Source organism: Crinia signifera, chromosome 3 (genome assembly GCF_055691185.1).
Source record: "Crinia signifera chromosome 3, ASM5569118v1, whole genome shotgun sequence".
Lineage (NCBI taxonomy): Eukaryota > Metazoa > Chordata > Amphibia > Anura > Myobatrachidae > Crinia > Crinia signifera.
The window spans coordinates 312,930,120-312,951,761 of NC_139219.1; the positions used below are offsets into that span (position 1 = coordinate 312,930,120).

The 21,642-nt window shown below is 43.6% G+C and overlaps 1 protein-coding gene across 6 annotated transcripts in view; it reads left to right on the plus strand.

The window, feature by feature from the left end:
- Nucleotides 1–21,642, plus strand: part of EVA1A (eva-1 homolog A, regulator of programmed cell death) — a 313,736-nt gene that overhangs the window by 266,854 nt on the left and 25,240 nt on the right. For 4 of the 6 annotated variants that reach the window (XM_083178648.1, XM_083178647.1, XM_083178646.1 and 1 more), the window contains one exon: nt 21,037–21,198. In XM_083178648.1, the coding sequence (XP_083034774.1) occupies nt 21,037–21,198 (162 nt within the window). Of the gene's footprint in view, nt 1–14,693; nt 15,114–15,210; nt 15,327–21,036; nt 21,199–21,642 lie in introns of those variants that run through there. The other 2 variants (XM_083178649.1, XM_083178652.1) reach the window with 2 other exon arrangements.

Here is a 21,642-nt window from a genome sequence, read left to right on the forward strand (position 1 = left end):
AGCAGGTTAGCTGTGATTGGATGGTGAGGTCACAGAATGAGTGAAGTGCAGTCACACAGTCTATGTAGCAGGTTAGTGTGATTGGATGGTGATGTCACAGAGCGATCGCAGTGCAATCACACAGTTTATGTAGCAGGTTAGTATGACTGGATGGTGATGTCACAGAATGAGTGCAGTGCAATCACACAGTCTATGTAGCAGGTTAGTGTGACTGGATGATGATGTCACAGAATGAGTGCAGTGCAGTCTCAGTCTATGTAGCAGGTTAGCGGGTGATTGAATGGTGATGTAACAGAGTGAGCGCAGTGCAGTCACACAGTCTATGTAGCAGGTTAGTGTGTGATTGGTGATGTCACAGAGTGAGCACAGTGCAATCACACAGTCTATGTAGCAGGTTAGTGTGATTGGATGGTGATGTCACAGAATGAGTGCAGTGCAGTCACATAGCCTATGTAGCAGGTTAGTGTGACTGGATGGTGATGTCACAGAATGAGTGCAGTGCAGTCATATAGTCTATGTAGCAGGTTAGTGTGACTGGATGGTGATGTCACAAAGACTTTGCAGCTGAGGTAATATATAACCATTAGTGAGACGTTCACCACCAAATCATTTTTACACTTTCACCACTCATCACATTGTAGAAGTAGCCAGATATCTGGCCTGAAACTGATGTCACATACGCTACACAAAAACACTTGGGTACGTCTGCGTTTTATTTAGCACGCGCATGAAGTGGCCGGTTACTGCTCCCAAACGCCGTCTACCTGTCAATCACCTTGTGAAGGGCAAGTGAAGGAAAACTTGCAAGATTTCTTCGCTAGAAGGCGTCACGCACGCGCATTGCGGGCCATATACGCATCTGCAATCTATCGGTAATCGGACGCTGTGCAAATCCGCAAAGCAGAGATCCGGCCTGAATCGGGCCCAATGTCTCCACTTCTAATCACCTTCTGTAAACCACAATGGAATAAAACCTATTTTCTCTGTCTGGAAATGCCTGTGTTTTTATTACATTCGTGGATCATAAAGCAGTTGAAGCGGAAAGTAAGAATTTTTTTTTAAATAATAATCGCAGATATTGTAATCTGTTGAGAATGCTGCAAAACACATTAGTTTTAATAAAAATGTACACGTGCAACATTTATAGAGATACAGTGCAGGTAAGACGGACGTGCTATTTATTAGCAGGGACACTGTAATAACGCTGCACCCAAGCAAGGATGATACCCCGCTTCCTCTTGTGTGTCTCAGCCACCTCCGCTTCCCTTTCTGCTCTTACCTCCTTATTTCCTCCAAGCATTTACGCCTGCCGGAACCGCTGTGCCCTTCTTATCCTTCAGCTCCTGCTCCTTCCCTTTTTCATTGTCTTAAACCTAAGCAGTTCATTCCTTTTTTTAGTTTTGTTGAAGCCTTTAAAAATGCTCTGCTGGCAGATGTTTCCCCTATTAACCACAGATCCTGCCACTATTATTACCCTGGGCTCCCCCATTCTCTTATAGCCATCAGGCAGTTTGTAGAATTATACCCCTTTCACACTGCACTTGTTAAACGGTAAATTGCTGTTTTTTCCCATTTCAAAACGTTTAATGCTGCAGTGGGAATGCACCAGAGTTCATTTAAAGGTTAGAGATAACCGATATTTCAACACGTTTTAAAAGCAGAGTCCTACACGATTCAGAGCCGTTTTTTATGCAGTGAGAATGGCTCTGAAACGGTATTTAGTAAAAACAACAGACTACAGACCTGTGATAGGCTGTCCCCTGCATTCTGCCTTGAAACGTGTTCAGGGGATTAACCCCTTCCTGACAGAGCTAGTTTTTGCGTTCCTGACATAGCCATTTTTTTCAAATCTGACATGTCTCACTTAAGTGGGGATAACTTTTTTTTGCTTTTACTTATCCCAGTGATTTTGAGATTGTTTTTTCGTGACACATTGTACTTCAAATTAGTGGTAAATTTGGGTCGATACAGTCTGTGTTTTTTTGTGAAAAATACCAAAATGTCGTGAAAAAATGGAAAATTTAGCGATTTGCAAAATGTTAAATTTTCTGCTTGTGAGACAAATAATCTTACCACTCAAAATAGTTAATAACTAACATAGACCATATGTCTACTTTATGTTTCCATCATTATTTCAACTTCCTTTTAATTTTTTTGGACACTAGGAGGCTTACAATATGAATAGCAAATTCTCAAATTTTCAAGAAAATTTCAAACACTGATTTTTTTAGGGACCAGTTCAGTTCTGATGTGACTTTGAGGGACTTGTATGTGAGACACCCCCATAAATGATGCCATTTCAAAAACTGCACCCCTCACAGTATTCAAAACAGCATTTTGGAAGTTTGTTAACCCTTTAGGTGTTTCACAGGAATTAAAACAAAGTGTAGGTGAAATTTCAAAATTTCATTTTTTTTGCAGATTTGCAATTTTAATACATTTTTCTAAGGAACACAGTACATTTTACTAGAGAAATGTGACTAAAAATTGATTCCCCCAAATCTTTTGTTTTCATAAATATCCTATATGTGGCCCTAGTGTGCACGTTGACCAAACCACAGGCTTCATAATAGAAGGAGCACCTACTTGATTTTGGAGCCTCCTTTTTATGAGATTATTTTTTAGGCACCATGTAGGTTTCTAGGCACCATAAGATGCTAAAATTTAGGAACCCCCCCACAAGTGACCCCATTTTGCAAACTACACCCCTCAGGGAATTCATCTAGGGGTATAGTGTACATTTCAAACCCCCAGGGGTTTCACCAATTGTGGTCCAACTGGGCAGTGAAAATGAAAAATTAAATTTTTTACACAAAAATGCAGTTCTGGCTCAAAATTTTTCATTTTCACAAGGAATGAAGGAGACAAAGCCCCCCAAAATCTGTGCCCCAATTTCTACCGAGTACGGCAATGCCTCACATGTGACCAAAAAATACCAGTTGGGTGCATGGCAGGACTCAGAAGGGAAGGAGTGATTTTTGGATTTTGCAGCTCAGATTCTGGTGGAATTTTGGTGGGTGCTATGTCGCATTAGCAAGACCCCCCAAGCACCAATACAGTGGAACCCCCCCACAAGTGACCCCATTTTGCAAACTACACCCCTCAGGGAATTCATCTAGGGGTATAGTGTACATTTTAAACCCCCAGGGGTTTCACCAATTTTGATACAAGTGGGCAGTGAAAATGAAAAATTACATTTTTTTACACAAAAATGCAGTTCTGGCTCAAAATTTTTCATTTTCAGAAGGTATGAAGGAGAAAAAGCACCCCAAAATCTGTGCCCCAATTTCTCCCGAGTACGGCAATGCCTCACATGTGACCAAAAAGTACCAGTTGGGTGCATGGCAGGACTCAGAAGGGAAGGAGTGATTTTTGGATTTTGCAGCACAGATTTTGGTGGAATGAATGGTGGGTGCTATGTTGCACCAATACAGTGGAACCCCCCCACAAGTCACCCCATTTTGCAAACTACACCCCTCAGGGAATTCATCTAGGGGTATAGTGTACATTTCAAACCCCCAGGGGTTTCACCAATTTTGATACAAGTGGGCAGTGAACATGAAAAATTACATTTTTTTACACAAAAATGCAGTTCTGGCTCAATATTTTTCATTTTCACAAGGAATGAAGGAGAAAAAGCACCCCAAAATCTGTGCCCCAATTTCTCCCGAGTACGGCAATGCCTCACATGTGACCAAAAAATACCAGTTGGGTGCATGACAGGACTCAGAAGGGAAGGAGTGATTTTTGGATTTTGCAGCTCAGATTCTGGTGGAATTTTGGTGGGTGCTATGTCGCATTAGCAAGACCCCCCAAGCACCAATACAGTGGAACCCCCCCACAAGTGACCCCATTTTGCAAACTACACCCCTCAGGGAATTCATCTAGGGGTATAGTGTACATTTCAAACCCCCAGGGGTTTCACCAATTTTGATACAAGTGGGCAGTGAACATGAAAAATTACATTTTTTTACACAAAAATGCAGTTCTGGCTCAAAATTTTTCATTTTCACAAGGAATGAAGGAGAAAAAGCACCCCAAAATCTGTGCCCCAATTTCTCCCAAGTACGGCAATGCCTCACATGTGACCAAAAAATACCAGTTGGGTGCATGGCAGGACTCAGAAGGGAAGGAGTGATTTTTGGATTTTGCAGCTCAGATTCTGGTGGTATTTTGGTGGGTGCTATGTCGCATTAGCAAGACCCCCCAAGCACCAATACAGTGGAACCCCCCCACAAGTGACCCCATTTTGCAAACGACACCCCTCAGGGAATTCATCTAGGGGTATAGTGTACATTTCAAACCCCCAGGGGTTTCACCAATTTTGATACAAGTGGGCAGTGAACATGAAAAATTACATTTTTTTACACAAAAATGCAGTTCTGGCTCAAAATTTTTCATTTTCACAAGGAATGAAGGAGAAAAAGCACCCCAAAATCTGTGCCCCAATTTCTCCCGAGTACGGCAATGCCTCACATGTGACCAAAAAATACCAGTTGGGTGCATGGCAGGACTCAGAAGGGAAGGAGTGATTTTTGGATTTTACAGCTCAGATTCTGGTGGAATTTTGGTGGGTGCTATGTCACATTAGCAAGACCCCCCAAGCACCAAGACAGTGGAACCCCCCCACAAGTGACCCCATTTTGCAAACTACACCCCTCAGGGAATTCATCTAGGGGTATAGTGTACATTTCAAACCCCCAGGGGTTTCACCAATTTTGATACAAGTGGGCAGTGAACATGAAAAATTACATTTTTTTACACAAAAATGCAGTTCTGGCTCAAAATTTTTAATTTTCACAAGGTATGAAGGAGACAAAGCACCCCAAAATATGTGCCCCAATTTCTCCCAAGTACGGCAATGCCTCACATGTGACCAAAAAGTACCAGTTGGGTGCATGGCAGGACTCAGAAGGGAAGGAGTGATTTTTGGATTTTGCAGCACAGATTTTGGTGGAATGAATGGTGGGTGCTATGTTGCACCAATACAGTGGAACCCCCCCACAAGTCACCCCATTTTGCAAAGTACACCCCTCAGGGAATTCATCTAGGGGTATAGTGTACATTTCAAACCCCCAGGGGTTTCACCAATTTTGATACAAGTGGGCAGTGAAAATGAAAAATTACATTTTTTTACACAAAAATGCAGTTCTGGCTCAAAATTTTTCATTTTCAGAAGGTATGAAGGAGACAAAGCACCCCAAAATCTGTGCCCCAATTTCTCCCGAGTACGGCAATGCCTCATGTGTGACCAAAAAGTGGCAGGACTCAGAAGGGAAGGAGTGATATTTGGATTTTGCAGCACAAATTCTGGTGGAATGATGGTGGGTGCTATGTCGCATTAGCAAGACCCCCAAAGCACCAATACAGTGGAACCCCCCCACAAGTGACCCCATTTTGCAAACTACACCCCTCAGGGAATTCATCTAGGGGTATAGTGTACATTTCAAACCCCCAGGGGTTTCACCAATTTTGATACAAGTGGGCAGTGAACATGAAAAATTACATTTTTTTACACAAAAATGCAGTTCTGGCTCAAAATTTTTAATTTTCACAAGGTATGAAGGAGACAAAGCACCCCAAAATATGTGCCCCAATTTCTCCCAAGTACGGCAATGCCTCACATGTGACCAAAAAGTACCAGTTGGGTGCATGGCAGGACTCAGAAGGGAAGGAGTGATTTTTGGATTTTGCAGCACAGATTTTGGTGGAATGAATGGTGGGTGCTATGTTGCACCAATACAGTGGAACCCCCCCACAAGTCACCCCATTTTGCAAACTACACCCCTCAGGGAATTCATCTAGGGGTATAGTGTACATTTCAAACCCCCAGGGGTTTCACCAATTTTGATACAAGTGGGCAGTGAACATGAAAAATTACATTTTTTTACACAAAAATGCAGTTCTGGCTCAAAATTTTTCATTTTCACAAGGAATGAAGGAGAAAAAGCACCCCAAAATCTGTGCCCCAATTTCTCCCAAGTACGGCAATGCCTCACATGTGACCAAAAAATACCAGTTGGGTGCATGGCAGGACTCAGAAGGGAAGGAGTGATTTTTGGATTTTGCGGCTCAGATTCTGGTGGAATGAATGGTGGGTGCTATGTGGCATTAGCAAGACCCCCGAAGCACGGTGAAATTATGAACCTAATATTCCATAGATGTGTGGTATATTTTAAAACACTCCTTTATACATAGGCCGGGTTTGTCGGGGCAAGTGTCACACTGGAAAATAGTTTGCTTTCTTATTCCCTTTTTATAGCAAACTTTGCACCTTTTTTGTGTCCTGCCCTTTTTTCCAGTGGAGGGGATTTCATCAGGAAAATGCTGCCCTGGTACAATACGGGGACCAGTACTAGAAGTACTGGGGCCCTCTGCCTGCTGGTTCCCAAATATTAGGCCCTTTATGACTTCCTCTTGAAAGTGCATAAATGTCCCCCTCTGGCCGGTAGAACGGAATAGCACGTAAGCGTTATACAGTGCCATCTGGATGATATACACGGCCACCTTCTTGTACCAGATTTTTGTTTTCCGCAGGGCACTGTACGGCTTCAGTACCTGATCTGAAAGATCAACTCCGCCCATGTACCTATTGTAATCCAGGATACAATTAGGTTTGGAGGTGTGGGTACTGGTACCTCGTACAGGGATGGAGGTGGTACTGTCTCCGTGAATTGTTGTCAGTATAAGGACATCCCTCTTGTCCTTATATTTGACCAACAACATATTTTCGTTGCATATTCCCCTGCTTTCACCCCTTCTCATTACTTGGGCAATGTGCGTTTTTGGGAGGCCTCTTTGGTTCTTGCGCACAGTACCGCAAGCTGCTGTACCTCTTGAACCAAGGGCCTTAAACAGGGGGATGCTGGTGTAAAAGTTATCCACATAGAGGTGATAACCTTTATCCAGGAAGGGGTGCACTAAATCCCAGACAATTTTCCCACTAACACCTACGAGGGAGGGGGGGCATTCTGGCGGTTCAATTCTTGAATCCTTCCCTTCATAAACCCTAAACCTGTGGGTGTACCCTGAGGTGCTTTCACACAGTTTATACATTTTTATGCCATACCTTGCCCTCTTACTGGGAAGGTACTGGCGGAATTTAACCCTTCCTTTAAAATGTATAAGGGACTCGTCGATACAAATAAATTTTTCAGGGATGTACACCTCTTCAAATTTGGCACTGAAATGATCAATGACCGGCCTGACTTTGAATAGCCGGTCAAAGGTGGGATCATCTCTGGGTGGGCACTGTGCATTATCGGTGTAATGTATAAATTTAAGAATTGTCTCAAATCGAGTCCGGGTCATGGCCATACGGTAAAATGGAGTACTGTACAGAACATCTGTACTCCAATATTGCCTAATTTCTGGCTTTTTTACTATGCCCATATGAAACACCAGACCCCAAAACGTCATCATCTCTACTGCATCTACAGGGGTCCACTTAGCAAATGATGACGTGGGGTTTTGAGCAATAAACTGCTGGGCATATAAATTAGTTTGGTCCACCATTAAATTTATAAAATCATCAGAGAAAAATAATTTGAAAAAGTCAATTTCTCTGAGACCTGTGGAATCAAATTGGATTCCTGGCATGGCCAAAAACTCAGGAACCTGGGGCTCAAAATTGTCTGGTGGTGGGGTCCATACGAGATCAATTATTGGGGGGGGGGTCTCAGCTGCTCTACGGGGGCGTCTTTGAGGGGGTCCCTCATCACCAGAGGAGGAAGAGGAGCTTAAGGCAAATCCTTCAAATTCCCCGCTTGCATCACTGGCTGTGTCAGAGTCAGAAGCAAGCATGGCATATGCCTCCTCCACTGAATACATTCTCCTGGATGACTGGGAGGACATTTGGGAGGACATTTGGGAGGACATTTGGGATGCCATTTTTATTTTTGTGTTACTGGTAGTGAAATGTTTCAACACGTGTATAGTGTAGGGGGGGGTACAAACTTTATTTCAATCCGGGGGGTATGTAGTGTGTATGTAGTGCAGAAAAAAAAAAAATACTTTATACCAATAAAAAAAAAAAAAATGAAGGGGTTAAAAATAAAAAATTGAAGGGGTTAAAAAAAAAAAAAAAGGTCCTGCGCCAAAAATTGAGCACAGATGTTGGTCAGTAACGTCTGTCACTGAACAGCGCTCAAAGGCAACAGGAATTTGATCAAAAAAAAAAAAAAAATAGATCAACCCTGTGCCGAAAAAGATGATCAGTGATGTACGTCACTGATCAGCGCACAGCGGCCACAGGACACCCACAAAATCACAGTGTGTGTAAAAAAAAAATTAAAAAAAGACCCCACAGCACACACACAAAAAAAAAAGGTGATCAGTGATGCGACACTGATTACCAGTGAGGTGCAGCAGGTGCACAACCTTTGGTGCAACTGACAGGTATATATAAAAAAAAAAAAACCTCTGTACCCCCAAAAAAGTTGCTGATCACCTCAGATATAGTGATCAGCACAAAAGGCGGGGGCAGCAGACACAAAATTTAGCACTCTCTATCACTCTCTGTCACTATCTCTCTCTATCTCTCTATCTCTCACTATCTATCACTCTATGACACTGCAGCAGCAGCACTGACAGGTATATCTATATATAAAAAAAAACCTGCACCCCCAAAAAGTTGCTGATCAGTTAATTTATACTGATCAGCACAAAAGGAGGGGGCAGCAGTCAGTTATATAAAAAATATATAGCACAATCTGTCACTATCTCTCTCTATCTCTCTCTCTCTATCTCTCTCTATCTCTCTATAACTATCACACTGCAGCAGCACAAAATATAGCACTCTGTCACTAGGCCTCTCTATCTATCTCTCTCTCTCTATCTCTCTCTCTCTATCTATAACTATATCACACTGCAGCAGCACAAAATATAGCACTCTCTGACACTATCTCTCTCTCTATCTCTCTCTATCTCTCTCTATCTCTCTCTATCTCTCTCTATCTCTCTCTATCTCTCTATCTCTCTCTATCTCTCTATCTATCTCTCTATCTAGCTAGTACACTGCAGCAGCACAATTTCACAGGAAGGCACAAGTAGCAACAGGATCCAGGAAGCAGTGATGAAGCAGCGATCAGGTAAGTATGGAGCAAGTTTGGAGCAAGGTTCTGGTCAGTATGGCGGCAGGGGGGTACGGTGACCGCACTGCACGCTATTCCAGACCGGAATGGCGTCTGCAGTGCAGTCACCGTTAGTTTAAATCCCCCTCCTTGGCTGTGATTGGTCCGTCGGTCCGACGGACCAATCACGGCCTTTGGGGGCGGGCGGGCGGGGTGAGGTGGGGTGACACCAGTGTCACCCTTACACCCCGCGGTGATTGGTGCTGTACTTTACAGCACCAATCACCTCTGATCCCGTGTCACCGGCGAACGTTATTCGCCGGTGACACAGGAAAACGCTGTGAATGGCTGTTCACACTGAACAGCCAATCACAGCGATCGCCGACGGGGGGGCGGCATCGCAGCCCCCCCTGGGCATGCACGGACATGTCTGCTGTCAGGGACAGCAGACATGTTGAAACTGTCACCGCGTCTATAGACGCGGTGACAGTTTAAATCCATGACGTACATTTACGCCATGTGTCGGGAATGCTTCCCGACCATGACGTAAATGTACGTCAAATGTCGGGAAGGGGTTAAACAGGTTGACTGATGTGAATGGTACTTAAACGGTAATCTACTGCAATGTCAAGGCTCAGACCCGTTTTAAATACCGTTTAAAAATACCCGTTTTTGAAATATTTTGGCAGTGTGAAAGCGGTATTACATATTTAGACTACTCTTGCAACTACTCTTTTTCCATCATCCACTAACTGATCGTCCACTGCTCAATTTGTACTCCTCTAAAGTTCACTATTAACATTCCCCTATAAACCACAGCTACTGCCACTATTATTACCCTTGATGCCCACGTTCTCTTGTAGCTATCAAGCAGTTTGTAGCATTAGCGGCGTGCTGAGGTTATTTTGGCCCTGCCCAGTTCTTGTGCTCTTGCAACTACTCCTTTTTGATGCCCTGTCGTCTGCTGCTCAAGATGCGCTAACCCTTGGAGAGTGATAAAGGGGAGAAAGATGAACTACCAAGCAATCTGTTCCTAACTGTCATTGTTTCCAACACAGCCTGTAGCATGGCAGTTAGGGGTGGATTGGCTGCTTCTTAACTATCTATTTATTACTGTCCAGTGCTTACATAAAGTGATGGTTTCATCAGTAATTTACATTGGCACAGTCACCTTGCAGCCCCCTTAAGAACGTTACCCCCCCCCCCCCACAGTACATCGGGACGGGTGATAGATAACAATCATGTGATAAATAAGGCCTTAATGTTATTCCTCGGCTGTCACCTGCAAGGTGCCCCCCCCCCCAGTCCTGGCGCCCTAGGCTGCAGGCTAATCAGCCTGTTGGTTAATCAGGCACTGGGTGCCATAGTAATTATAAACGGTTATTGGATTTGCCCATGTCATGTCCATGTATTGAACGGCTCCTCCCTATGACAGAAGCACAGTGCAAAACTCCTATTTTGTGACACCACGTACAGAGCAGAGTAAAGGTAAAGGTTGGGGACATGTTGACTGGGGTCAAAGGTGCGGTGTGAAAGGGGTAAGGGGCTGGGGGCATGGCCAGCAGCTCAAAGAGCGCTAGCCATGAACCCATAGTAAAGAAAAGTGGCAAAGTGACACCCCTTTTACTGAAACCACTGCAGAAGTCCCGATCGCAGACATCTGGGATGTCTCTGGAGGGGCGAGGGAGGGTACAAGGGGTAATAGCAGGTTGGTCAACACTTTTGGGCTTCTTGTGGGCATTCTTGAAAAGTATCTGGACACTAAAGTGGTCTAATGTCATAACGTTACACAATGCACCTTTAAGATGGACTTCTATTTAATGGAGGCAGAGATAAAGACTGGAAAGTACTATAGGTGACACTTTGGTGTGCGCTGGGCAGTGATTTTCTACCCTTTTCAACTTGCAGCACATCAAACAAGATTTTAAAAGAGGCACATTATTTATTTATTTATTTATTTTCAGTTTCTTATATAGCGCAGCAGATTCCGTTACAGTGTCTTATATAGCGCAGCAGATTCCGTTACAGCGTCTTATATAGCGCAGCAGATTCCGTTACAGCGTCTTATATAGCGCAGCAGATTCCGTTACAGTGTCTTATATAGCGCAGCAGATTCCGTTACAGTGTCTTATATAGCGCAGCAGATTCCGTTACAGTGTCTTATATAGCGCAGCAGATTCCGTTACAGTGTCTTATATAGCGCAGCAGATTCCGTTACAGCGTCTTATATAGCGCAGCAGATTCCGTTACAGCGTCTTATATAGCGCAGCAGATTCCGTTACAGTGTGTTATATAGCGCAGCAGATTCCACTACAGTGTCTTATATAGCGCAGCAGATTCCGTTACAGTGTCTTATATAGCGCAGCAGATTTCGTTACAGTGTCTTATATAGCGCAGCAGATTCCGTTAGTGTCTTATATAGCGCAGCAGATTCCGTTACAGTGTCTTATATAGCGCAGCAGATTCCGTTACAGTGTCTTATATAGCGCAGCAGATTCCGTTACAGGTTGTTATATAGCGCAGCAGATTCCGTTACAGTGTCTTATATAGCGCAGCAGATTCCGTTACAGTGTCTTATATAGCGCAGCAGATTCCGTTACAGCGTCTTATATAGCACAGCAGATTCCGTTACAGTGTCTTATATAGCGCAGCAGATTCCGTTACAGTGTCTTATATAGAGCAGCAGATTCCGTTACAGTGTCTTATATAGCGCAGCAGATTCCGTTACAGTGTCTTATATAGCGCAGCAGATTCCATTACAGTGTCTAATATAGCACAGTAGATTCCGTTACGGTGTCATATATAGCGCAGCAGATTCCGTTACGGTGTCTTATATAGTGCAGCAGATTCCGTTACAGTGTCTTATATAGTGCAGCAGATTCCATTACAGTGTCTTATATAGCGCAGCAGATTCCGTTACAGTGTCTTATATAGCGCAGCAGATTCCGTTACAGTGTCTTATATAGCGCAGCAGATTCCGTTACAGTTTCTTATATAGCGCAGCAGATTCCGTCACAGTGTCTTATATAGCGCAGCAGATTCCGTTACAGCGTCTTATATAGCGCAGCAGATTCCGTTACAGCGTCTTATATAGCGCAGCAGATTCCGTTACAGTGTCTTATATAGCGCAGCAGATTCCGTTACAGTGTCTTATATAGCGCAGCAGATTCCGTTACAGTGTCTTATATAGCGCAGCAGATTCCGTTACAGTGTCTTATATAGCGCAGCAGATTCCGTTACAGTGTCTTATATAGCGCAGCAGATTCCGTTACAGTGTCTTATATAGCGCAGCAGATTCCGTTACAGCGTCTTATATAGCGCAGCAGATTCCGTTACAGTGTCTTATATAGCGCAGCAGATTCCGTTACAGTGTCTTATATAGCGCAGCAGATTCTGTTACAGCGTCTTATATAGCGCAGCAGATTCCGTTACAGTGACTTATATAGCGCAGCAGATTCCGTTACAGTGTCTTATATAGCGCAGCAGATTCCGTTACAGCGTCTTATATAGCGCAGCAGATTCCGTTACAGTTTCTTATATAGCGCAGCAGATTCCGTTACAGTGTCTTATATAGCGCAGCAGATTCCGTTACAGTGTCTTATATAGCGCAGCAGATTCCGTTACAGCGTCTTATATAGCGCAGCAGATTCCGTTACAGTTTCTTATATAGCGCAGCAGATTCCGTTACAGTGTCTTATATAGCGCAGCAGATTCCGTTACAGTGTCTTATATAGCGCAGCAGATTCCGCTGCGCTTTACAATAGTAGACAGTGATAAAACAAACTGGGTAACAACAGACAGACTTAGAGGTAGGAGGGCCCTGCTGCAAGCTTACAATCTATAGGATCTTTAGACCCCCATGGGGAAAAAAAAAACACATTGTCCCCACAGAAAAAAAAAATTATCCCCATATGAAAAAATAAATAAAACAATCACACTGCCCTCCAGAGGGAACAAAAGTAAAGCACATTGGCCCTTACATGAAAACAGACCACCGAATAACAGTTGAACTTGTGGTATTGGGGACATCTCTAGGCAAAACAGCTCAAGGAAACTAGTGTACCATGGCACAGTGGTTGAAAAATCACCCATCTAGGCTGGGGGCATAGTTGGCACTCCACTTCTGAAAACCTGCACTTTATTAAATCTCCTCTCTCTCTCTCTCTCTCTCTCATCTTTTGATCTTTGACAACGTTTTCTGTTGTGGGATCAGCATAGGAATGTTGTCATGCTCAGGACACACTGTAGAAGGGACAGCATGACCAAGGACGTCTCTTGCAGAGCCATCTGTCCCAGGGTTACCAGGCTAAGTAAGGTCATTTTTAAGGGCGATGAGGGGAAGAAATTGTGGCAATCATGCAAGCTGGTCTTGAGCATAGTTTGCTTGCCAGAGGCATATGGCAAATGTATCATTGCACAAAAGCAACACTTTTTTAGCGATATAAAGTAAGAAGTTATTTCAGCTTCTCCATCATTTTTGGACATAGGTGAACACTAAGGAGAAGATTCACTAAAAATAGTCCAAGTTGCTTAAAAGGTACACTGTAACCAATCAGACACAATCATAATCAAAGACTGCTAATGCTGGTATTTGATTGGTTCCTCATATCTACACAACAAACTTGTCCTTCGTGCCATGTCACCAAATAATCACCTACAGTAAAGGTCCATACACACTGGGCGACTATGCCCAGCGTGTATGGACAGCGATGATCGCGTTCATCGCTGCGGGGAAAGCCGCTCAGTGCACCGACGGATGGGGGGATGACGTTGCATTGCGCAGTGCTTTGCAAAGCCGTCCTCAAAGCCGCACATCTGCTGGTATGACCAGCAGATGAGCGGCTTTCCCAGCGGTGATGCGGGAGCGCGCAGCAGCGGTTACCGCCCAGTGTGTTTGGGCCTAAAGTATTTAATACGTAGAGTTCTTGGTGTGTTCTACTGTTCATAGATTAGAAGTCTAGTTCTTAAGGTAATAAGCCATCACTCATCCTGTCCATTGGGCCGACAGTTAGATTCGGTAATCAGCCGGACAAAGCAGTGACAGCAGCAGCTCACTACCAACAAATGTATTAGAAACTGGATAGAGCGTTATCTGAGATTTTTCTTTTAATGCTAAGGCATTTTTCCAGTATGAAATGATTGGAAATCATGGCCAGTCACCCCCTCCACCACCCTGCCCCCTTCTCCAGATAAATGTAAGCAGAACCGCGTTATTTACCACCAAGAATACTGCAGCCTCATTCTAACGCCTTTTCTGGCCCTGTCCCGGCTCCGTTCTGTACTAAGAGCCTAATTCCATGCACTTTGTAGGTGGGGCAAAGGTACCTGGGTAATAACAAACAGATGGGCAGATGTATTAAGTCTGGTAAAGTGTTCGCGCGGGGGAGTGATGTTTTGCTAATGTACATACCCATAAGCATTTATGCCCATGTGCAGGCTCTGTTTGCGAATGGACGCGGTGACTTGTATAGTTACTGGTGGGTGTGGCAGGCATGGGCTCCCATGGGCTCCCCGGGTGTTCCCATGGTAATTCGGCCATGACGCGGGTGCCGGGGGCAACAGCTGCCCGCCCTGTTCACATACCGTTTAGTTGTCTCACAAAGCTGTGAAATTTGCAGCTTTGCGGGTCAACCAGAATGACCTCCCTAGCCTTAATACACCACGCAGCAAGCGATACCTGGTGCAAGTACTGTGACATTATAATTCTATTGTATTTAAAGGGATAAAAAGCAGTTTTCATCTTTAGCACTGACCCGTTATATTAACGAAAGAGCCAATCTTCTGGAACTGTATGTTAGATTTTCAGAGTACTCATTAGTATGATAATGAAAAGATTGTCCTTCCATAAATATACGTTACACACGCTGCAATCATGCAACTATAACCTCCCTTACCTCTCTGTGTAATGGGCACCACATGGGACATTGTGTGATTAAGGCAAAGCCCGAATTCAAAGAACAAGTCTGAGGAGAACTCCGGAGTTTTGCAATGGGCGCGCCACCCTCCTCTTCCTCAGATTTGCTGTCATCACTGGATACAGAGGTGGGATATGGTTACATAACAGCCGTCCTGTCTGTTCCCTCTGCTACTACAGTTTAATGAGTCTCTGCTTCAGCTAAACATTGGGTGGTGTATACAGAATAACGTCTGAGCGTCACTGTTGGTGGTCTGTGGTACAGGGTATAGAGTTGTTGTAATCCTGCCCACAGTGTTTTTACCACACTCTGCTGAGTTATATAGTTTATATAGAGGCTGGTATGTATGTAATATACATATATTATAGATATTATACAGAGGCTGGTATGTATGTATTATAGACATTATATAAAGGCTTATATGTATGTATTATAGATATTATATAGAGGCTGATATGTATTATACGTATTATATTGAGGCTGGTATGTATGTATTATACATATTATATAGAGGCTGGTATGTATGTATTATACGGATTATATAGAGGCTGGTATGTATGTTTTATAGATATTATATAGAGGCTGATATGTATGTATTATATATATTATATTGAGGCTGGTATGTATGTATTATATATATTATATTGAGGCTGGCATATATGTATTATACATATTATATAGAGGCTGGTATGTATGTATTATAGATATTATACAGAGGCTGGTATGTATGTATTATAGACATTATATAAAGGCTGATATGTATTATACGTATTATATTGAGGCTGGTATGTATGTATTATAGATATTATACAGAGGCTGGTATGTATGTATTATAGATATTATATAGAGGCTGATATGTATTATACGTATTATATTGAGGCTGGTATGTATGTATTATAGATATTATATAAAGGCTGGTATGTATGTATTATAGATATTATATAAAGGCTGGTATGTATGTATTATACGTATTATATAGAGGCTGGTATGTATGTATTATATGTATTATATAGAGGCTGGTATGTATGTATTATACGTATTATATAGAGGCTGTTATGTATTATACGTATTATATAGAGGCTGGTATGTATGTATTATAGACATTATATAAAGGCTGGTATGTATGTATTATACGTATTATATAGAGGGTGGGATGTTCAAACATCCACTTCCCTGTATCGCCGGGTACCGCATTCTTAATTATCGCATATGCTCTAACATATGCGGTTATTAACGCAATGGACAGCTCTTGCAATAAGAGCTGTCACTTGCAATGCGGCCACGGCACTGGACTTCCGGGTCTGAGACCCGGGAGTCCGTCTGCGCATGTGCAGAGCACAGCGCCGGCCACAGGGCATGCTGGGAGGGATCCGTGACGGCGAAAATAGGGACGTGGCCTTGCGGGAGCATCGCAAGTGTAGGTCATGCCCCCACACTGGTACTGCTACCTTGGACCTTGCAAACCAATTGGACAGTCGTCCTAAAGCAGCCATTGCTTCCATCTCACCTGCCGTGCAAATTGTGAAGATTTACCATCTGTAGAGTCCCAGCCCGGGCCCACCCCATCTCCTCCAGCGGTTACGGTTGTTGGTAATTACCCTGTGAAATGTATAAGTGCCATAAGGAACTTTTCATGCCTCGTGAAACTTTTTTGCGTCCAACCGGGGACTTATAGGAACAAGCAGCAAACTAACATTCGGTGATTCATGGGCAATATTATCTCCTTATATTGTGTTTTTATATTATGTTATTTACTTGTTTTATCTGACTTCAATAAAAACATTAAAAAAACAATGATGTAGATGGCACTTATCTTCCGTTGTCACAATTGGTGCTCCTTTGGCAATAGTGAACTATACCAGCAAAGACGTCGGCAAGCACGAGAACACCATGGCACGTCTTTCTCCTCCGTGAACTACCTATCAAATAGCTGAAACTGTAGCAGTCTGTGACATCCCTCTTGGCCTCAGCTGCATTGTGATGCGTCCTGCGATGTCACAATGGGTAGAAGATGCCTTATTAGGGACAATCTGCAGGAATGATAGGCTGATGTGATTAAAACAATAATAAGTGACGAACATGCAAATTATGTTATCACAAGAAGGTGCTGCTAGGTCTCACATGCTAACACGCTGAGGCACAATGCATTGTGGGAGAACCGGTATAATGACCTAAAGGAAAGTTTATTTAAACTGCACACAAAGGGAAGATTGTTTGGCATCTCTATAAACTGCTGCGGCTGGTGACTCCTAGGGGAAAAGCTCAGATTTCTCATACTGAGTATTAGAATTGAATATGTCCTTGTTTTGATCATATTTAAAAGGGGTGACAAATATTATAGGATTGAATTATTATATTGCTTATCCGTCGTAGATGGTTGTACCAGGATTTTCTTTTTTCATTTCCGTATATTTTATTTGGTATAGATATATACCATCATATTCCATTATATAAGGCCCTATTATGGAGGCTCATATTCCATGCAACATCACCCGACTGCGAGTTTATGAAGTGGTGCTGTTAAACACTCAGCAGTTGTATACATCCCTGCGCTCGAACGTGGTAGGTCTCGCTGCTGGGCTGCCGTATTAACTTGCTAATTAGCGGCTGCAGCACCCACATTGCTGGACCCGCCACCTGGGAAACAGTATGTATTCTGTCCACGGAGTACCTGCACTGTGTGGCGCATTTATGTACCTGCACTGTGTGGCGCATTTATGTACCTGCACTGTGTGGCGCATTTATGTACCTGCACTGTGAGGGCATTTCTGTACCTGCACTGTGAGGGCATTTCTGTACCTGCACTGTGAGGTCATTTCTGTACCTGCACTGTGAGGGCATTTCTGTACCTGCACTGTGAGGGCATTTCTGTACCTACACTGTGAGGGCATTTCTGTACCTGCACTGTGGGCGCATTTATGTACCTACACTGTGGGGGCATTTATGTATGTGGAACTCTGTTGCTGTAATTTGAATTTTGGAGACAACTATGCTCCATAATATAAATTGGTATTGTTTTGTGGCCACACCCCTTCCCCATGAAGCCACTCCTCTATATTTTTGGCTTGAGCACCCACCAGCAAAAACATAAATCGGCACCTATGCCTGTGTGTGTGTATACTTTGTGTGATGCATGCGTTGTAGGGGGTCTTCCAATATTTGCAGAAAAATCGCTCAATTACATGAATATCAGAAGATCATGCGACTATCGTGAATTACATGACTATCGTGAATCATGCGACTATGATTTCGCTCTAACCCCCCCGGCACCGTTTGCGATCACAGCCATGGCTGCCAGATCTGATAAAACTTTTCGATCACGCCTTGTGACCTCCGGGTCCGTTATACACATGCGATTTGACACCGTTTTCTCAGTCCGATGCTTCGGAATCAGGTGAAAAGGGCCCAAGTCGCACTAAAGTATGGACACCTTTACTCTGCAGCCAATTATATACAGTAATATCATCGTTTTTTTTATCACACGGCCTAGACTGATAGGCGGGATCTGGTTGGCAGCTGTGGAACCTGCAAAGTAACTACTACTGTTATGGTTAGTAGTGATATTATTTATTATTTATTAGCAGTTTCTTATATAGCGCACACAGATTTCGCAGCGCTTTACAGAGAGTAGCTGAACACTCACATCAGTCCCTGCCCCAGTGGAGCTTACAATCTATATTCCCTACCACATGTACACGCACACACAGATATTCTAGGGTTAATTTTTTTTTTTTTTGGGGGGGGGAGCCAATTAACCTACCAGTATATTTTTGGATTGTGGGAGGAAACCGGAGTACCCGGAGGAAACCCACGCAAGTACGGGGAGAATATACAAACTCCACACAGTTAGAGCCATGATATGGTTAGTTCTGTCATGGATTCCTTCAGTTCCCTAAACTCTGAGGTGAACATTGTGGCCACAGACATGGTACAGATGGAGCGCCTCTCATTTAACACCAGCCCTCGCCAGATCCATCTGATGGGGATTCGCGAGCGTCTCACACTCCCACGTGTCCCCGTCTCTCGGTGTCGGGGAGCGGAATCTCTGCCCGTCTCCGCTTCAGGGAGATTGGCAGGGTTAGGGGGGCTGCAGGCACTGATGGGGGAGCGGCGGGGAGGTGGCAGTGGGCTCCGATGGAACGGGGCATGCGAGTGCCCCCTTCCTTCTGATGGCGGGTCCTGGCGATTGGCGATAGAATCGTCAGAATCCTGCCAAATGAGAGGCGCTCCATCTGTAATTTGGTATACGAAGCTGCCGTTAAATTCCTGTGCTTGTGTGGGCCTGTAATTGTCATTTATAAGTAAACATTTTGGGGGAAATTTACTAAAGAAAATGTGTAAAAAATAGGTGTATTTGTATCTAGAAATACACTTATTTTTGACATTTACTATCCCGAAAATACGGCAATTCGTAGTCGTATTGATATGTTATCAATACGACTACGAATTGCCGTATTTTCGGGATAGTAAATGTCAAAAATAAGTGTATTTCTGGATACAAATACACCTATTTTTTACACATTTTCTTTAGTAAATTTCCCCATTAATCTGCGGTAAATTAGGCCTAGTGGGAATGGTTGAATATGTGATGAGTCATGTGACACGTGAGCAGTCCTCTACTGACAGGAAACATTGTGAATCTTGTGATTTGTTTATTTAACAATTTGTCCTACAGATGCTGTGTATGGTATAATGTGATCTGTAGAGGAGTATTTATCAAACGTCACTTTTTAAATGATGATGTTATAAGTATTCCCAGCTTGCAATGGGAAAAGGGTACTTATTTATCTTTAAGGCCACAGCTTACACTACGGAACTTATGTCGCGTAACCCACACCACCCAGGGTCCACGCCACCCTCCTGTGTCCACGCCACCATCTATTACCTTTAGTATAGTAAAGTTGTGGCGAGAGAAGCGAGACACCAAGCCCGAACCGTGGTAAGCAAAGTGAGCCAGTGAGGGGATAATGGTGCTATTCTGAAAGCGGCTAACGTAACTGGCGTAAGCTGTGGCCGCAAATAGGAGGAAGTACTGGGAAAAGTAATATTTTCACATGTACTTCTACAAAATAAGAACCTCATTGGGCAGCATGGACGGTGTAATGGTTAGCATTACTGCCTCACAGTACTGAGTGTTAGATCCCACCATGGCCCTAACAGTATGGAGTTTGTATATTCTCCCCGTGCTTGCGAAAGTTTCGTCCAGGTACTCTGGTTCCTTCCCACAATCCCAAAATATACTGGTAGGCAAATTGGCTCCCAACAAAATAACCCAAGATTGTCTGTGTGTGCGTGTACATGTGGTAGGGAATATAGATTGTAAGCTCCACTGGGGCAGGGACTGATGTCATTGGCCAAATATTCTCCATGAAGTGCTGCAGATAAATAATTATTTTGCGATATGCTGCCTCCATTGTGAACAACGCCAGTGACTTCAGGTATATTTTGTACAGATGTTGGACTACATTTCCCAGATTTCCCTGGGAACACGATCACTTTTCCGTCCTCCATTAGCATGCATGATGTTGCTAGCGATGTTGCAAGGTTTAATATGTGGCAAATGAAACCTGACATGTAGCAATCCCGAAGAAGAGATAAAGTGGAAGGAGATAATTCACCAGCCAATCAGCTGTGTTTGAAATATGACAGTTGGGAGTTGATTGGCTGGTGCGTTATCTCTTTCCACTTTAATTCCAGTTTATCTCTTCGCTAGGCTTATTACATCTGCCCCTTGTTGCATGAGACCATAGAAGTGCGAATATTGCCGGTACACACTGAGCGATGTAGGCGATATACCGGTTTGATTTGCTGGACTGGACGGCATATCGCTCAGTGTGTACCCGGCATTACTCTGCTGCAATCACTTTATAGTCTTATCTCCGTATCCCCAGTGTGTGTGCAGTAAATGGAATTTAATCTTTTGTAGCAAAAATAAACATCGTCTTCGATTAATGGCCCGTAAGATTAATGCTTTAGTGGAGTAACTGCTTTAACTGCTTTTAATGATTTGAAAATATAAAAAAAAGTTTAATGTCTCAATTTCGTTTTAGTGCCAAAGAAACTGCTGTATGAGACGCTGCCAAAATCAACAAATTTCCATGGAGCACGGCAAACGCATTTCCCCCAGCAGCTGGGAGCCCATGATCGCAATGTGATTGGAGATGGAGCGTTCTTCCCCGGTCCTGCTTTCATAACGGAACACATTCTACCAGGTACGGCGTGCCAGAGGACAGGGTCCCCAGGGCGAGCTGCTGGAGGATGTTATGTACTGCAGCTCATTATCAGTGTGTACGGCACTGTGCTCAGTTTGTTTAGGGCTTAAAATCTGACCTGGCACCTTTAAAATCTTCCCCTCCGGCAGAGATGCAGCTGGTCACTGTTTTACTAGAACCCACCCATTTCACCAGGTAGAGTGTGTGTGTGTGTGTGTGTGTGTGTGTGTGTGTGTGGGGGGTGAGAATGAGGCATTTGTACGCGTGAGACATTCGGGTGCTCCCTTCACTGCAATGGGACGCTGCAATCGGGACAGTGGTTAGGTCTTGTGGAAGGTGATTATGCACCATCCAATCAACTCCTAACTGTCATTTTTCAAACACAGCTGATTGACTGGTGTGTTATCACCTTCCACTTTATCACCGCTTTGGGCGGGATGTATT